The 15,605-nt window shown below is 48.3% G+C and overlaps 6 protein-coding genes across 6 annotated transcripts; 3 read left to right on the forward strand and 3 right to left on the reverse strand.

Moving 5' to 3' along the window:
• Positions 1-41: 41 nt before the first annotated feature.
• C8Q69DRAFT_163588 (putative methyltransferase-domain-containing protein) lies at positions 42-1,443 on the reverse strand. The gene is made up of 2 exons (XM_028625698.1): positions 866-1,443; positions 42-811 (listed from the first exon to the last, which is right to left on the reverse strand). The coding sequence occupies exons 1-2, from the start codon at positions 1,345-1,347 to the stop codon at positions 214-216; spliced, it is 1,080 nt and encodes a 359-aa protein (XP_028487876.1). The 5' UTR covers positions 1,348-1,443; the 3' UTR covers positions 42-213.
• A 542-nt stretch (positions 1,444-1,985) lies between these two features.
• C8Q69DRAFT_442398 (hypothetical protein) lies at positions 1,986-3,401 on the forward strand (the record flags this gene model as incomplete). Its single annotated transcript, XM_028628832.1, has 2 exons — positions 1,986-3,044; positions 3,108-3,401. 2 exons carry the CDS (start codon positions 1,986-1,988, stop codon positions 3,399-3,401), a joined length of 1,353 nt encoding a protein of 450 aa, XP_028487877.1.
• A 1,371-nt stretch (positions 3,402-4,772) lies between these two features.
• C8Q69DRAFT_458175 (hypothetical protein) lies at positions 4,773-5,752 on the forward strand. Its single transcript, XM_028629968.1, has 2 exons — positions 4,773-5,016; positions 5,138-5,752. Exons 1-2 carry the CDS (start codon positions 4,846-4,848, stop codon positions 5,645-5,647), a joined length of 681 nt encoding a protein of 226 aa, XP_028487878.1. The 5' UTR covers positions 4,773-4,845; the 3' UTR covers positions 5,648-5,752.
• A 391-nt stretch (positions 5,753-6,143) lies between these two features.
• Positions 6,144-7,569, forward strand: C8Q69DRAFT_163765 (hypothetical protein). The gene has a single exon (XM_028625700.1). The coding sequence runs from the start codon at positions 6,189-6,191 to the stop codon at positions 7,341-7,343; it is 1,155 nt and encodes a 384-aa protein (XP_028487879.1). The 5' UTR covers positions 6,144-6,188; the 3' UTR covers positions 7,344-7,569.
• An 827-nt stretch (positions 7,570-8,396) lies between these two features.
• On the reverse strand, positions 8,397-10,351 carry C8Q69DRAFT_458182 (hypothetical protein). Its single transcript, XM_028629969.1, has 3 exons — positions 9,488-10,351; positions 9,174-9,432; positions 8,397-9,075 (listed from the first exon to the last, which is right to left on the reverse strand). The coding sequence occupies exons 1-3, from the start codon at positions 9,973-9,975 to the stop codon at positions 8,872-8,874; spliced, it is 951 nt and encodes a 316-aa protein (XP_028487880.1). The 5' UTR covers positions 9,976-10,351; the 3' UTR covers positions 8,397-8,871.
• Positions 10,352-11,574: 1,223 nt separating this feature from the next.
• C8Q69DRAFT_414161 (major facilitator superfamily-domain-containing protein) lies at positions 11,575-13,764 on the reverse strand. The gene is made up of 2 exons (XM_028628332.1): positions 12,265-13,764; positions 11,575-12,204 (listed from the first exon to the last, which is right to left on the reverse strand). The coding sequence occupies exons 1-2, from the start codon at positions 13,450-13,452 to the stop codon at positions 11,863-11,865; spliced, it is 1,530 nt and encodes a 509-aa protein (XP_028487881.1). The 5' UTR covers positions 13,453-13,764; the 3' UTR covers positions 11,575-11,862.
• Between the last annotated feature and the right edge of the window lie 1,841 nt (positions 13,765-15,605).

Raw genomic sequence — 15,605 nt, forward strand, 5'->3', positions numbered from 1 at the left:
TAACAGACAGAAGCGGCCCGGAACAGAAAGACCATTAAAACGGCTCGCGTTTTCCCCCGATGACACACCTCTTCTTGTTTCCACATCTACCCGGAACGGGCGAGTCAACCCCGCGGATCTTGCCCTCAAGAGCCGCGGGATAGAAAAAGGACCCGTGTCGTTATTATTTCGAGCACGCGGAATTTCCGCAATAGTTGGTCTCCAATGCGGAGTTTATTCGTGGTTCCGCCCGTAGCAGTGGAGTTCAATGTTGTCGACGTGCCCATCTTCCCCGAAACCGAATGATGGCAACGCGATCTTGTCATGGTCCAAGGTCGCAAATCCGGCACCTTGCATTAGATCAAAGAAAATGGCTTCACTGTCGTGTCGTCTCTTCAAAGCCACAAGCACAAGGGCTTCAGGAGATGTCTGAACCAGAGCATCCAGCACGTGAACCAATGAAGGTAAGCTATCTGCGTTATACGTGCAGTCTGAAACCAGGATGAAGTCAATCCCCGCGTTCCTCAGCTCATCAGGAGGCTGCTCGTCCCAGTCCAAGGTCTGGAAAGCAAGTGCTGATTTAGGGGCGAGCTGCGCAACTGCCATATTGCGCGTTACAATGTCGTTCACCTCAGCCAAGTCGGTGAGCATCACTGAACATTCAGGCAATAGCTCTGCCAGTGCGATCCCGACAATTCCACAGCCGGATCCCAGCTCGACCACCCGCAGCGGACTGCGCGTTTTGCGGAGGCGTTGTTCAAGAGAAGGCATCCGTCCAGCTTGGCCTTCAATGGCCCGCTGGAGGTAGATAATCGACGCCAGAGCGGCATCCCTGTGGGTGAGGGCATTTAGATTTTAGACTGCAGCTGGAGACGGTCTATCTTACCAAATATGTCTCGCGATGCTATTGCCCGTCTCTTCCCAGATACTTAAATTATGTTTCCCCTGCAGATGGAAGCGTCTCTCGACCAGTCTCTCTGTTTGAAGATCTTTGGGTCCTCCGAACGGAGTACTCCATCCTGATATGACCAATGGCACCGTGGACTCGTGCGACATCTGGTCCCGTTGACACTGTCCTGAATCAACGGCGCCGATGCCTAGGACCACAGGTTGATTATTGCAGATATTTCGGTCAAAGGGCCCCAGAGATACCCAAAGCTGTCGACTGCCAGCCTGCCATGAGATCGATTTCCCTAATAAGGGAACATTGGAGTTATGGTTGGTCAATGTCACTCTTAACTCTACATCGTCTGGCAGGAAGGAATCCCCCAGGTCTGTCGTGACGCATATCAGGGCGGAAACTGATAACGAGGAGCGACTGGACTTCTCCGTCTTGGGGGGCTTCAAGAAACGAACGTAGTATACCATCTTGGCAGCTCACCAGACGGGAGCCTCTGGTGGTTTATCAATTAAACATTATTAAATATTCAATATTACCGAGCTACGAAGGTTTCGCAGAGACTGCGGAGGTCCACGGTTTTCCCCCCAGGCTGTGGCGATGATTGGTAGAGGATCGTATCTCACGTGTGTGCTGATTCATGATGGTTTCTCGCTGGAGGCCTGAGGCGCCACTGGCCCGGTTCTGGTTTTTCTTCGATTCCAGAGAGTTGGGTTAATTATTAGTCGGAGAGCAGCTGGTAGAGAAGAAGAAACTTGCTAGGTTCGTAGACAGGCAGGGAAAGTCCCCATGGGTTTAGTTAGAATGTTAGATAGTCCGTAATTAAGGTCACCCTCCGCTGCGGTTCCTTTGCCCGCCAGAATAACATCATCTCCCCTGGTACGGACCATGTCTCGAGCCCTCCACCGCCCGACATCGACTTTGCACATCTCACCGCTGCAGCGAACTCCATCCATTCAGTAATACGCTCATTTCCAATGCGTCTTGCGTCTGAGAGATCTCACTCGTGCAGTGGATCGTTGCGCCTCTCTGCCCCTCAGACTACTGTTTCATCAATACCAACAACATCATTATCAGCATTGCGGCCGCGACCGCATTGCCATCCAGGATGATGCGCGCAAACGATCCTCGAATTCGCCAGACGATCAACCAGATCTCGCAGAACATCGAGTCGGCTAATGAAACGGCACAAGAAAGCGTCTACACCTTCACGCAGAATTATCTATCGCCCTGCTTCTCTGCGATCGGCAATTGTCTTCACACGTGCACGGCACCGTGCTTCCCGAGCCGGGAGGACCAGCTGCGTCGTCGACGAAGAGGTCGCGCGGAACTCAACTTTGATTTCTACGATGACTGGGATAACGACGATGCAGGAGATGCCCTGCTGGGTTGGGGGAATGACGAGTTGGATCGTCTCCTCGCGGGGAGTGGGAGCGGTCGCGGCAGCGCAGAGCAGCCGCGCCGACAACGAACAATGAGCTATGGAGCTCGTCGGACAAGACGGCGAAGCACGGTACTTCCGGACGAGAGATCAGACCCAACGGTTATTCCGAAATCTTCATTCTTAGGTTTCCTCGAACGCTTTCCATGGAAGATTGGTGCGAGAGGTATTAAATACAGACCATCCGCCGCGGACCTGCAAGAGAACCCGGGCGGATTAAGGCGCCACATACACGAAGATGAGCCGTTGATGGAGGCTGCTGAAGAGAACGAAGACGGACTTGATCGTGGTAAGCAGACCAGACAGCGAAGCGGAACACACTCTTCTCGGGAGACTACAAATTCACTCAGTTCGCGAGGCGATCTGATACCGAGCGACGAGGAGGAAGATGCCGTCCCGTTGGATGACGAATTTGCTTTAGCCCTAGGGCGCCGCGGAACTGGTCTCAGCTTGGAAGAGCCCTTCGGGAAGCCTAGTTTCTCTAGAAGGTCTACTGGTACACATACTTCAAAGGATTCCAGGAGAAAGAGCAAGAGCGACAGCAGAGGGAGATCTTCACTCAAGTCAGATTATGAAGTGGTCTATGACGGAGACGTCCCTGCTATGGTGGATTTGAAGAAGGAAGAGGAACAAGCCAGGTTGGAAGAGGAGGCGGAAATTGCGCGGAAGCGCCTTGCTGCTCATAAGCTGGCTATAAGCCGAGGGCTAGAGCACACTGAAGACGATGTATGCGCATGAAAACAAGAATCTTTATGTTTTCAGATTCAAGCTAACGCAGGAGTTGATTAGTCTACGCCTTCAATGCCGCCTTCTCGATCTTCGACTACGTCGAATATTGGACGTGCATCGCTGACTGTTGACGAAGCTACCACTCAAGGCGGCACAGCGGTTGCATCTATACATAATTCCCCTGGGGAGCAGACAGCAGCTAATGAGCTACACACGGAGCCATTCCCTCCTCTATCACCATCATCGCCAGGCGCTGCATATATGCAAGAGATGGCGCCGTCCGCAACAGAAGTAGACGAGCCAAAACCGGTGGAGCAGAAACCGCGGTCAAACTCTGATATGGATGAGAGTTGAGTTATTCACATCTTCGAATATCATACGGCCAATAATGAGGAAGACTGATGTGTCTCTTCCACAAACCTTTCCCGTCGAAGAGCTTTTCATCTCCCACTGTTCCCGCTCTCTTTCCAGGGGCTTGATGACAACGCAAGTGGCTGCGCCATACTGCCGAACAACTAGAGTTATGTCACTACGTTATAAGGGGTTTGAGGTATAAGTACAGAATCACCGGGCCGGGCCTTCGTGTCTCAATCTGTTCTCAGGGCATCCCCCGCGGGCCGGGGAAATTATTGTCTTTTTCTCTTTCCCGGGGGCATTTTCCCGGACGGGGATGGCTATCACGTTGTCCCTTCGTGGACATTCTCCTACAATGAGGCGATTCGATTATCGTCTGATCTCGTCTGATCCGAAATCGTAGAGCAGCGGGTTCTACTTATCTCTTGCTGATGTTCATTTGTACGATACGAGCGATGACGACGTATAATATGTTATAACATGACCTATGATGAACAGTCTGGGCTGAGGTAAGGATACCACATTATACTTCATATTTCTAATACGGCATAATATATTGATCTTGCTATCCGGACTTCACTGGTAGCCCGAATTGTACCTCAAACTGCAGTCACGGTCCAAGTCAAAATTCCAGGTGACTCTGAAAGTGCAAGGTACAGTGTACTGCAAGGTATAACTATATGTAGTGTGCATCTAAGACCGCCTGGAAAAGAAGAATAAAAACCAAACTTCCAGTCTCAAAAACCACCTGGATCACTCCGTGTATCAAATCTCGAATTAAGCAGAATGCCGATTTAGCCGACGGCAAACGCGTGGATCCCATCTAGAACACCCCGCCAACATGCTATTATTATCACGCGCATGACACCATCGTATATATATACATGTAGGCCCTTGATCTAACACATCCTGCCGCTGCGATTTGACTATTATTAAAGTTTGATTACCGGACGCTTACTTTCAAACGTCACTGACAGCGAATCTTTCCATATTTAAGCCCCTCTTACACCTGGCAGAAAGCAAGCGTCATTACTATCGCCTTCTTACCCCAACCACACTCCAACAGAACTTACTCGTGAGCCCCCGAAACATGGCTGGACCAGAACAACAAGAGATCGAGAAGGCGCTCAGCACGGGTAATTTCAAGGAAATATCCTGGTATGAGCCGGAACTGGAGACTGTCACCGAGCCAGCACGGACACTACTGGAGAAGTATAGCGGGATACCCGCGGATAAGATCACGGAGCATGTTAAGAAAGTCGTGAGTTGCAGACATGGCGAATAATATGTCCGCCAAAGACTGACGATAATCTCTCATTTTCTTATTGAGGAGTAGAGAGATCGCGCGTTTGCGATTGTGAGTTCCTTGCCTTTTTTTGCATGCTTTATCTTATCTTTTTGGGTGGCGGGGAGCGTATCTAGAAGCGGGGAGGGCCTTGAATATATGTACATACTAACAACCAGCCAGTTCCCTTATCCATGCATTGGCATGTTCAGATTTCTTGATCTAAGCATTCCCAGCTCACCGTACTATAATGAGGTGATTGAGAGGCTGAGGGCAGGAGAGATATTCTTGGATCTAGGCTGCTGCTTTGGACAGGAGCTTCGTCAGTTGGTATGTATCCATCCCACCAGAGACTCGGCCGTATAATGAATCGAGAGCATCTCCTGAATTATAAAACATATGAAATTATAAAACATATGAGATCAACATCCCGGCTAACAAACCACCACAGGCCTTCGATGGTGCTCCTTCTGAAAACCTCTACGGCTCTGACCTCCGCCTGGACTTCATGGAACTCGGGTACGACCTCTTCCTCGACAAAGACAAGCTAAAGTCACGCTTCATCGCCTCCGACATCTTTGACCCGGCCTCCGCCCTGCTCAAAGAACTCTCTGGAAAGGTCGACATCATCCACACGGGTTCATTCTTCCATCTCTTCGACTGGGACCAGCAGGTGGCAATTGCAAAGCAGGCCGTGAGCATTCTGCGACACAGGCCGGGTTCTCTGATCGTTGGAAGACAAGTCGGACATGTAGAAGCGAAGGAAGATCCGCGTCGTTCGGGAGCCGGGTTGAGATATAAACATAACCCGGAGAGCTGGCAGAAGTTATGGGACCAGGTGGGGAGCGAGACGGGTTCGAAGTGGAAAGTGGAGGCGTATGCGGAACCTTTCAATCACGGGATGAGGCTTGTTCATGATGAAGGAACGATTAGATTACGATTTGCAGTGAGACGCTTGTAGATGGTTAGACACGTTGGGATAGATATCAGGTATTGAGAGGGGATGCGGACCTAACGTTGGATAGAAACGGTATACATATATCTATGTGCATAGCAATGAGGAAAGAATTTCACTTCTCCAATATTCTTGCCTTGAAGATATGATCATATCAAATTATACCATTCAATTCTAGAATGCATAGTACGGGATGCGTTCTGAGCCTTGGAACGTCCCATTCAAAATGTATTTACTACTCCACAGTGTGTGCAGCGGAAAGCCTCGTTGAGTACAACGTACTTTCCCACTAAACCCCTCGTTCTCTGAAAGGATATAACTTGAGAAAATAAGCGAGTATACTGTAGTCGGCCCTCATTCTGTATAAGATCTACGAAGACAAGTTAGGTATTTGCTTATCTCCGAGGCATCTCCGAGCAGAGTTGAATAGTTAGCGGTCCGGAATATCTTGAGCCCGAGCATAATCCGGACCGAGCCATACAATCTACCAGATTCCCAATGTCTACAATAATACACGCGGAGCAGAAATGCCCTAAACAGCGTCCCAATGAGACGCCGGACGCGCAAAGCTCTGGTGCAGGTACTCTTCTTCATCAGTATTCTTCTCCTCATTATATACCTTACCCAACCCCAATCCCACGAGACCTACGCATGGAACCGTATCCGATATAAGACGACTTCCGCCAGGCTACCGGAGTCGCGCGGCGTCTGTCCAGGCCTGGCAACAGCGACAGATGGCAACAAACCAGCACTGGTGGTGTCACGCGTTAGTTCCGATGGGGATCCTAGCTGGCTTGATCGATTAGCCAACAAGTATCATTTATGCGTCTATGCGGCTGATGCGCCATTGGATCCAAAGTCGAAGGATCTCCAGGTCCCTGCGAATCGCGGCCATGAGGCAATGGCATATCTGACGTTCATTATCGACAATTACGCGTCGATTCCTGCTGCAGGCGCGGTGTTTGTCCATGGATCTCGCTGGGCATGGCATAATGATGCCCCGGATTATGATAATGCAGCCTTGCTAGCCGCACTCGATGTCCCTGCAGCGCTCGCGCCGTGGGGTTATCATAACCTCCGCTGTGACTGGAGTGCGAGCACATGTCCCCCTTCGGTATCGCCTCAGGGAAGTCTCGAGAACTCTCTCCAGGCAGTTGTGGAGCCGTGGAGTGCCCGCACAGCGTCTGACGTGGCGCTGCCGCGCGCTCTGGCAGCGCTATTCGGCGGAGATGCGAAGTACACAATGACTAGAGAGGGCATGAGACTGCGCCTTGGTCGTGGGGACGCAGTTCGCTCGCAATGCTGTGCGCAGTTCGTCGTTGCACGGAATAACATCTGGCAGCATTCGCGCGATGAGTACATTGCCTTGCGGCAGTGGTTGCTTGATGGGAGCGATGAGAAAAATGAGAACCCCAATGCTGCACCTCGCGATGACCGCATCGCGGGAAGAATCCTGTCGTATGTGTGGCATATTCTATTCTTGAAACATGAGGAATCACCAGATTCGTCATCTTTGGACACCGTTGGGGGTATTGATCTCGAGCGGCTTAATAGACGAGCTTGTCCAAGTGCCAGTGAGTGCTATTGCCGGCTGTATGGACGCTGTAATCTCGAGCGTTGCACTGCAAGTAGTTGCCGCGGACAGTACAATTTGCCGCCGAACTATAAGCTACCCGATGACTGGGCAGCGACGCATTCGTGAAGAATGCTCAAAAGAGTATATGTTATGCCACTTGGTTCTCCTTTTGGATCGGTTCTTGGAAAGCTATGCACGAATATATCCGACTATAACAATTTTTTTTTGGTACGACTTGATATAACGCCGCTCTATAAGCACGCGGTTCACACCTCTTTCGGCCCGTTGTAGGCCTTTATACAATATCACAGGAATTTCACGCAGGAACTAGGTTCTGATTTAATGTGTATAACATCAATGTCAAGTTTCTCCTTCCATTTTCTATTCCATCACATGTTGACCAACATGATTTTGTTGATGAGCCAGGCCTTCATATTAAGCCACTGTTACTGAAAGATTTCCTGAAAATGGGACAGCAGAAGGCCGTATTTTATTCGTAATTAGTCGGCCATGCGTTTAATGCGTAGTAGCCTGCCGGCTATTACAGTGTTTAGTCTTTCAGGCGAGCTAGACTTACTATGTGGTTTACAGGACGCAACTGTTCATTGTGGCCTATCTACTTACTCCCGATCCGAAAAGACCAGCCTAGACTTAGAAATGCGTCGAGTCTAATAATTTATGACTTTTATGATCATGGCTCGTGGCCATTATTGAGGAGACGGTTGGCCACGTTAGGTATGTATCCCTCCCAATAATATCAAAAATAAAATAAAATAAAAATAAATAAGTAAATGTAGTGAGTTGATTGTATAATCCTTCTAACGACTGGTATTTGATTGATAGATAGTTAATACGACAATGCTTGATCTATGACTCCCCAAAGGCAAATGCAGCACAACTCTACGCGACACTCCCCAGAGAGGAGAGGGAGACTTTGGAATTCTCATGAATACGAAATAAAGAGGGTAATATTAGGCACCCCAGTACTTCAAGGCTTAAGATATGTAAAGAAGGAGGTTTTTAAGATGGAGTGGTCCAATAGAACCTTTCCTTTTACAATGTGAGATGGGTAGACCGTTGGGTGAGCCTCATTATGGTATACCACTGCTAGTGAAGTAGTTTCATACTGGTAGTCGGGGAACAGATCTATCCCTGCAATACGATGCTTACAGTCCCCTTCCCCCCCCCCCCACCTCCCGGTGGTATTTGAATCTTTTAGTAGTTGCAGAGTAGCTTCGCACGAGTCCTACGGAAATATCACAGATATATCTCGGAGGCCTGAGGAGCTGGAGACTGAAACAATGGTTAATTCTTCTATCGTAGGAGGAGGATTCCAGAACCTGAAAATGTACACTAACCTATTGACATACAAAACCTTTTCCTCCCGTGCTGCCGTCCCATTACTATGTAGCTAACGAGCCCTTCCGCATCATTTGCTCCCAGCCGCCAGCTTCGAGTTGTATTGCCCCTTAACTTGTGCCGAGCAAGTTCTTCACTCGGTAATACCAGGCTCAAACGTGCGAGTTGGACCGCTTTCAGCTGGTTGCGGCCCTCCAGACCTCGTTGGCACTTCTCCTGTTCAATTATCCGTGGGTGTTGTAATGAACATATTTCTCAGGGCCTTTCGAGTGGGCTCTATATCTGCCGACTCTTCCTAAAAAGGATCAAGTCGTACTTGCTTGTAGGTATCACCAACCCTCTCACTTGCTATCCACCGTAGGAAGAGGGACATTGACTTTTCAAATTCCTCCTGTGTCCTGAAGCTACAGAGCTTAGATTTCTGAATAACAAGCCCATCGTTCGTGGCATAAGCCTGCAGGATCCTTCCTTGAAAATTCATAAATGAGATTAGCAGGACCTATATAATTACATGATATATTTCATTAGCAATTAGTATAAGAGAATATAGTATATTGACGATGTAGCTTCAAAAGGTATATGTTCGGTTTTGCTTACCGGAGTGATAGAGTGGCTCTCAAGTTTATCATGCTCTAACTGTGTGACCATTGCCGCAAGAATTGTCGAGACTTCTGCATGTGATATATCCTCTTTGCCTTGATAGAAACAGCTAAGAATAATTGAAACATGTGGTTCATCTTCACGTCTGTACGCGGAATAGCAACTGGCTTCGATAAAGAAGCGTTGGGTAGCGGAGATGTTGTCTTTGAGCATGTCTTGGTAATAAGGATTTATTATATCAGGAATGATGCCTAGGCTAAAAAAGATTGGACTTGGAAAGATAGTAAAAGCAGTAGATAGCAATCACTTACTTTTTCCTCCACTTGTTCATTCTCAAGAGCGTCGTACTTGTTGCATTTTCTCCCGTGCCAACTCGACGGCGGGCATTAGCCAGTTGGAGCAGTTTGGACCCTAACTCCCCATAAAGTGTGCTGTAATTCTCTTCTAGGAATGATACCATTCCTGACCAACCACGAACCAGTTCAGAGAGCCGTTTTGCTCCTTTGTCGTTCTCGTCGAGTGGACACGCGTTTAGTGCCTCAATTGAAAGAGGTCTGAAGAACTCTTCGCTAGGACGTAGAGTATATCCATCATCATTATCAACCAGTGCCATGTCCTCAACCCTAATCCTGAGGGATTTGGCTTGCTCATGGGTGATGTAGACGGTGCTTTCACCCAGATCATAGACAGATTGGAGCATTTGGAAGAGACTATCGCAGGTCTTTTCACGGTCATCTCGATGATTTTTAATTTCATGTCCGCGCAGGGTGCCAAAGAAGCCCTTGACTCGGGCAGACATGGCTCCTTCAGTAATGGGGGTTCGCGTGTGGTTGTGGAACGAGGGCGGAACAAAGTCACGGAGTGAAAAGGGTTTGCTGACTTGCTAAATAGAAAAAGTTGGATGGACACTCAGTCGGCAGGAATAGAGCCACACTGTAGATCTTTCGAGTAAAGTTGAGTTGCTATCAATAATCCAGGTATACCTCTTCTTGCAGGAAAGAAAATGAAATGGAGGACCCGGCAGCTGATGTTCTCCACGATGCACTGACGTATGGTACTTCAGAAGCAGAGTCCATCTCACTAAGATCGCAAGGAAATTGACGAAGTTCTATTTCTGCCTGGAACTGTGGCCCAGTCAACGAAAATGCAAAACACTTGACGCCTTTGCCTTACCAGGCAACAGTCGCGTTTTTCTTTGTTCCACGGGTGCATGGATAGGACAAAGGCCCCCCAGCTTCGGCATAGTGTTGTATCGTTTACACCAATGGAAAGGATTACTGCTTTGTTTTTTTGGTTTATTTGCATCCATGAACCTGGCCATAATCAAGATGGTTACTATTTTTACCAGAAACCAAGAAAAGGCCCAACTTGGAAACGGAGAGGGACCTACGTGTCCGTACATTAAGTTGAGAGAAACATGCCATCCATGACCTGGAAGAAATCGAAGATCAAAAAGTACGACTTCTTTGCGGAGTTGCATTGAACACGCCTTTTAGAACCTCTAACTTGAGCATGCCGAGGTTCTTCTACAGCAGTTACTTACTTACAATATGGATGTAATTACTTAGCCGCTAGCTAAATCGTACCCCACAGTTCAGGACGTCTACATATGCGGAGTCATGGACCAAACTACGATGCTTCCAAGTGGAGAGAACACCGAGACCTCAATTAGTATCTAATTTATGTCTGTCTGAGTATCCATATCGCTCTTCAGCGTCTGTTGGTGGTCAGTTCTTCATAGCAAAGGTATCTCGCATCGTGATATTAAACCGGATAATATATTGGTGGAGAGCTATGATCCACTCAAGGTAATCCTTACTGATTTTGGGTGCGCTTCGGACGAGTCGGTCATCCTATATGATGATGATGATTAGTATTATTATTTCCCCGGGACCATCCCCTATCTGGCTCCTGGGCAACTGGAGAAGAAGACACACACTTGCTGTGTAGAGTGGCAATCGCTGGGGTAGGTGATGCCCTAAGTAGTAAGACTAACTATCGCTTGCGCAGGAGCGCGATACCCCAAACAAGTAAGACTAATCCAGGCCCACAGAATAAGTAGATTATCGTTGAGCGGTAGTTAGTGAAAGCGATCAATTAGTTAAAGGGTTTCCTAAAATGCTAGTAGTAGCCACCTCACGTTCGCGTTCCTGTCTAATATTATTTATGCCAATATAATTTCAAATCCGCTTGCGATATTGATATCCTTACTGCTTATTATTATAGCTTCTTCTTCGAAAGTCTGTATTAATGTGCGAAGCCCCATAACTGCGGTGCCTACCCGCAGGTCCACCTTTATTACTTGATGTTTAAACAGTGACTAGAGAGGATTATTAAGTAGGTATTGCCTCTTCAGCCCCCCCCCCCCCCCCCCCCCCCCCCCCCACAACGAAAAAACGAGCATTATTTATCTTCACATTGGGTAAAATATCGTCTAATATGTCGATATCTATATCTATATCTATATCACTATCACTATCACTATCTATTATTCTATATCGTTATCGCCCGTAATCTTTGACTTTTCGTAGAACGAAGAAGACGTCATCACCAACATTCCATGGAGTTCTAATGAAGATGTAAAAAAAAAGAAATGGCGCCCAGTAAGATATGCCGATAAGAGACTCAAAAATCGCAAATAGGGTATTATTATAAAAAGCGCAATCCAAATAGGCTTGGAATAATCTCAAGCTGACGTTTCAGCGGTGTCAACTTCAGTCCTTTCGCTGTCGCTGACATCGTTATCCGTTTGTTTATGGCGCGTTCTAGTTTCAGCGATGAGGGCGAACAGGGATGCAATGAAGACTCCCATTCCAGAAAGGCCGATACCGACGTACCACGCGCTGCGGTAGCCGCGCAGGACTTCATTTCCGCTCTTGTTAATTTGGGACTCAACGGTGCCTGCGATTCCAAGTCCGATGGAGATAGAGTAATTAACCACGGTGTTCATTAGGGATGCAGCGATCCCCTGGTGTTCTCGTGGCGTAGCGTTGCTCAAGATGATGGTGCCGGCTGGGTAGGAAAGATCCTGGAAACAAGTTGTCAGAGAGGATGCTGTGCAAATCCAATAGTGAGAGATAATACGTACCATTCCCCAAGGAGTGACAATCGTCGACACAAACGTCTGTGCCCAGTAGATTTGTCCAACGGGGACCGTTGCCATCAATATTGTGCCCACCAAGAAGGCAGTCATGGCGATCATCATGATATAATGAGCATCAATAGTGCCGAGGAGAATCGAGCTACTAAAAGCGGCGAGGAGTCCGGAAATCCCACATGGAACGAACTGAGCTGTCACGCTCAATGGATGGAAGCCTCGTAGAACTTCCGATAGCTGCCATGTGTAGTACACCCAGATACCAAAAGATGACCAGCCTGCTGCGATACATGCCAGGACGAATGCGGTGTCCATCTTGAGGGCTCTGATAGGCACAACAGGGTGCAACACGCGAGATTCGATGAAGAAGAATAGACAGAGGAAGGCGATTCCGACAATGAGAAGGATGTAGTTATAGGGAACCTGCCAACCGACTACCGGGCCTTGGTTCCAAGCAAAATTGACAAGAACCAGGCCGACAACGCCGGTGATTGAACCCCAAGGGTCCAATTGACCTTTCTCCTTTCGCCTGGTGACATCAGAATCCTGCAGCGGGACAATAAGATATGACAAGATAGCCAGTGCGAAGCACACCATCGCCATCACCCAATATCCCCATGGCCACCAGACGAACTCTGCAAAAATACTGGAAAAGACGGCACCGACGACGAAACCGTTGGGAGCGGTAGCACCGAATACGCTGAACGTGAGGTTTTTTTTGGGACCGGGAGGGAACATGTTGCTCAGAATGGCGATGGCATTAGGGAGTAGTATCGCAGGCCCTATTCCCTGAAAGGCTCGACAGATGTCGTACAGGATCTGGCCAGAATAGGCACTGAAGCCACAGATAAGGGACCATAGCGAAAACCAGAGCCACCCGATGACCACCAGTCGTTTATGACCGTAGACATCGCCAAACCGACCTGCAATCAAAATGAAGGTGCCGACGGTCAAACTGTAGGCCGCCGGTTGCCAGCTTAATTCACCCGGGCTGCGCGCACCAATATCGGGTCCGATGATATGCAACGGCGCAATTGACTGTCCAAGACCGGCCTGGGTGAATAGTTGCGACAGACATAAGATCGCGATCGTAGCGCCCTTCTGAAGAGTCGGGATCGATGATGGATCCTTGTGCGGTTTCTCGGGATCACCTCCTTTATTCCGCCAGCGCCAGACCATGATGGAGAGGAGCGTTGCCAAGCTCAGGCACGGCGAAGACGAGGTGAGATAGTGACGACGTCGACAAAGCCTAAGCTGAGATTTTGAAGTGATGATAACGTAGGGCAACCGTTTCGAGAGACGGAGCGTTTCATGGGAAACGCAAAGAAGATAAGCGAAGCACGCCTAGTGAGCTTCGACGAAGCATTTAAGCCAGAACTAGAACAAAGTATCATGGATTGATCGGACTAAACGTCAGTCGGAGCTTCTAAATTCTGCAAAGAGCCATGGGTTCCACTGCTGGCCCATCGGACGGCAAACTACGATATAGCTCTAAGCTAAATGACGATGGTGGATCGGTAACCCGGTTCCGGATGACCATATGGTACTCTACCATACGATCAGATAAGGAGAAAAGTTCATTTCCCGCTGCATGCATCTCACCGGATGACGACTGGCGGCATGGAATATAATAATTAATAACTAGCAGCTTCTTATGAGACCGACTGCCCAAGCATGATCCAAAGGGAGTCCGACTAATTGCGCACGTGGGATGTGGATGGTGATACTAATAAATTAGAATCAGTTCAACGAGCCGAAGGAAAATCGCCGTCGGGATGTCCAACCATACTCAATGCCGAGAAATCTCCTTCTATTCTTGGCTATTCTTTGCAAGACCAGCAAGGGCGTAGGAAAACTTTGATCGAGAAAAACAAATAAGCCACAGCCGCAACTAACTAGATGCAGGCTAATCGTTTAATTAATCAATTCATGGACACCGTGGGCAGCAAGACTTTCGGCGAGATCCCGATCCGTCTTGATTTGCCGGCCGTTATAATAATGAAATACTTAGTTACTGACCACACGGCGTAATATATCATTCAATGATTACCAGCAGCAGCTCCTTCATCGAGTCTCGAAAGTACGTATCTACCCTGGAGTATGTCGCGTCCGCATTTCTCGAAGACTCGAACTCACCAAGTCCGTGGGTCCCTTGAAGACACGCGTTTCAACGTATCTACCAACAGTTACGTATTCCAGGCTCGCCAAAGCTCAAGAAAATAACCGAATTGGTTTTTCTGATGATCCACTCAAGGAGCACAGACTACTCCGTGCACTTTGCAAATCATTTCAAGCAGCGATCATCAACTGGACAAACGCACATCTTCCTCAAAAAAGACAAGTCCAATGCATCGGTTGTTGACTGGTCCAATTTTGCTGCGAGTTGACCCGTCTCCCTTTCTCCCGTAGTAATACTTAATGGAGAAGGACCCTAACTAAAGATGGACCGAGCAAACCGCCCAGAGATAAGATAATCTGATCCGTTCTTTTCCGCATCAACCCAGACTCTGGCCTCAGACAACAACAGGACCCAGTTAGGAGATTGCATATCAAGCAGAGGGCTGCATATCTGACTCATGGGCTTCAGTGACCGTATCATACTTTCTGCAGCTAGCGCCTTGGTCTCAACAGAACGACCTATATGGAACCTGGTTGCGTTGATGTATTGCAGATACCGAGAGAACAAAATCCCTGCTACGTATCAATTAGCTCAGCCTGATTTCTGGAGTCTACCATCGACTCCCGGACAGATGGAAACCAGCCTATTGCCAGGCCCACATGGCCTGCTAACATGCGTAGATCAAGCGTGCTTCCTCGTCATATCGGGGTCCCGGCTAGAGGGTCCTAAAAGGGGAGTTAAATTATTAACAGAGACCTTCTAGACTTTCAACGAGAAAGCTATATATATCTCAGCTAACAGAAGAGTAAGATAAGGTTATTTCCCCGCCAGATCTAGATTGGCTTTCTAGACTGCGTGATAGACGCTCCTCGGGCCCTGTTGTCTCATGTGGCTGAAGATGGAGTATTGGGCTGTCGATCATCGCCAGCTCTGCACAAGCGGTTGCAGACAGGGTGCTTGTTTTAGACCAAATGATAAACTGGTTTTAACGCGCCTTGCGGTAGCGAGATAGGAATATTGACAGAGATACGGAGTATTTCATTAGGAACTGGGAGGTTCTCGAGGCTGGGACGACGTGCTTTCCCTACCTCCCAGGGCACGTGAATGAATTTAACACCGGTAGAATATGCAGCATTATTGCACTCTATGTACGAAAACCCGAATCTATATTAAAGATTACAATACCACGGGAATATCCTAGTCTGGAATCCCT

This window comes from Paecilomyces variotii (genome assembly GCF_004022145.1).
Source record: "Paecilomyces variotii strain CBS 101075 chromosome Unknown C8Q69scaffold_2, whole genome shotgun sequence".
In the NCBI taxonomy this organism is placed as follows: domain Eukaryota; kingdom Fungi; phylum Ascomycota; class Eurotiomycetes; order Eurotiales; family Thermoascaceae; genus Paecilomyces; species Paecilomyces variotii.

Bases quoted from the DNA above. Each gene is read 5' to 3' on its own strand.
- C8Q69DRAFT_163588 (XM_028625698.1), bottom strand. From the start codon at position 1,347: ATGGTATACTACGTTCGTTTCTTGAAGCCCCCCAAGACGGAGAAGTCC. The intron at 812-865 runs GTAAGATAGACC...CCTCACCCACAG, and splicing joins AGCATCGCGAGACATATTTG to GGATGCCGCTCTGGCGTCGA.
- C8Q69DRAFT_458175 (XM_028629968.1), top strand. From the start codon at position 4,846: ATGTACATACTAACAACCAGCCAGTTCCCTTATCCATGCATTGGCATG. The intron at 5,017-5,137 runs GTATGTATCCAT...AAACCACCACAG, and splicing joins GACAGGAGCTTCGTCAGTTG to GCCTTCGATGGTGCTCCTTC.
- C8Q69DRAFT_163765 (XM_028625700.1), top strand. From the start codon at position 6,189: ATGAGACGCCGGACGCGCAAAGCTCTGGTGCAGGTACTCTTCTTCATC.
- C8Q69DRAFT_458182 (XM_028629969.1), bottom strand. From the start codon at position 9,975: ATGTCTGCCCGAGTCAAGGGCTTCTTTGGCACCCTGCGCGGACATGAA. The intron at 9,433-9,487 runs GTAAGTGATTGC...AATCTTTTTTAG, and splicing joins ATGAACAAGTGGAGGAAAAA to CCTAGGCATCATTCCTGATA. The intron at 9,076-9,173 runs GTAAGCAAAACC...GTAATTATATAG, and splicing joins AGAGCCACTCTATCACTCCG to GTCCTGCTAATCTCATTTAT.
- C8Q69DRAFT_414161 (XM_028628332.1), bottom strand. From the start codon at position 13,452: ATGGTCTGGCGCTGGCGGAATAAAGGAGGTGATCCCGAGAAACCGCAC. The intron at 12,205-12,264 runs GTACGTATTATC...ACTTGTTTCCAG, and splicing joins TTGTCACTCCTTGGGGAATG to GATCTTTCCTACCCAGCCGG.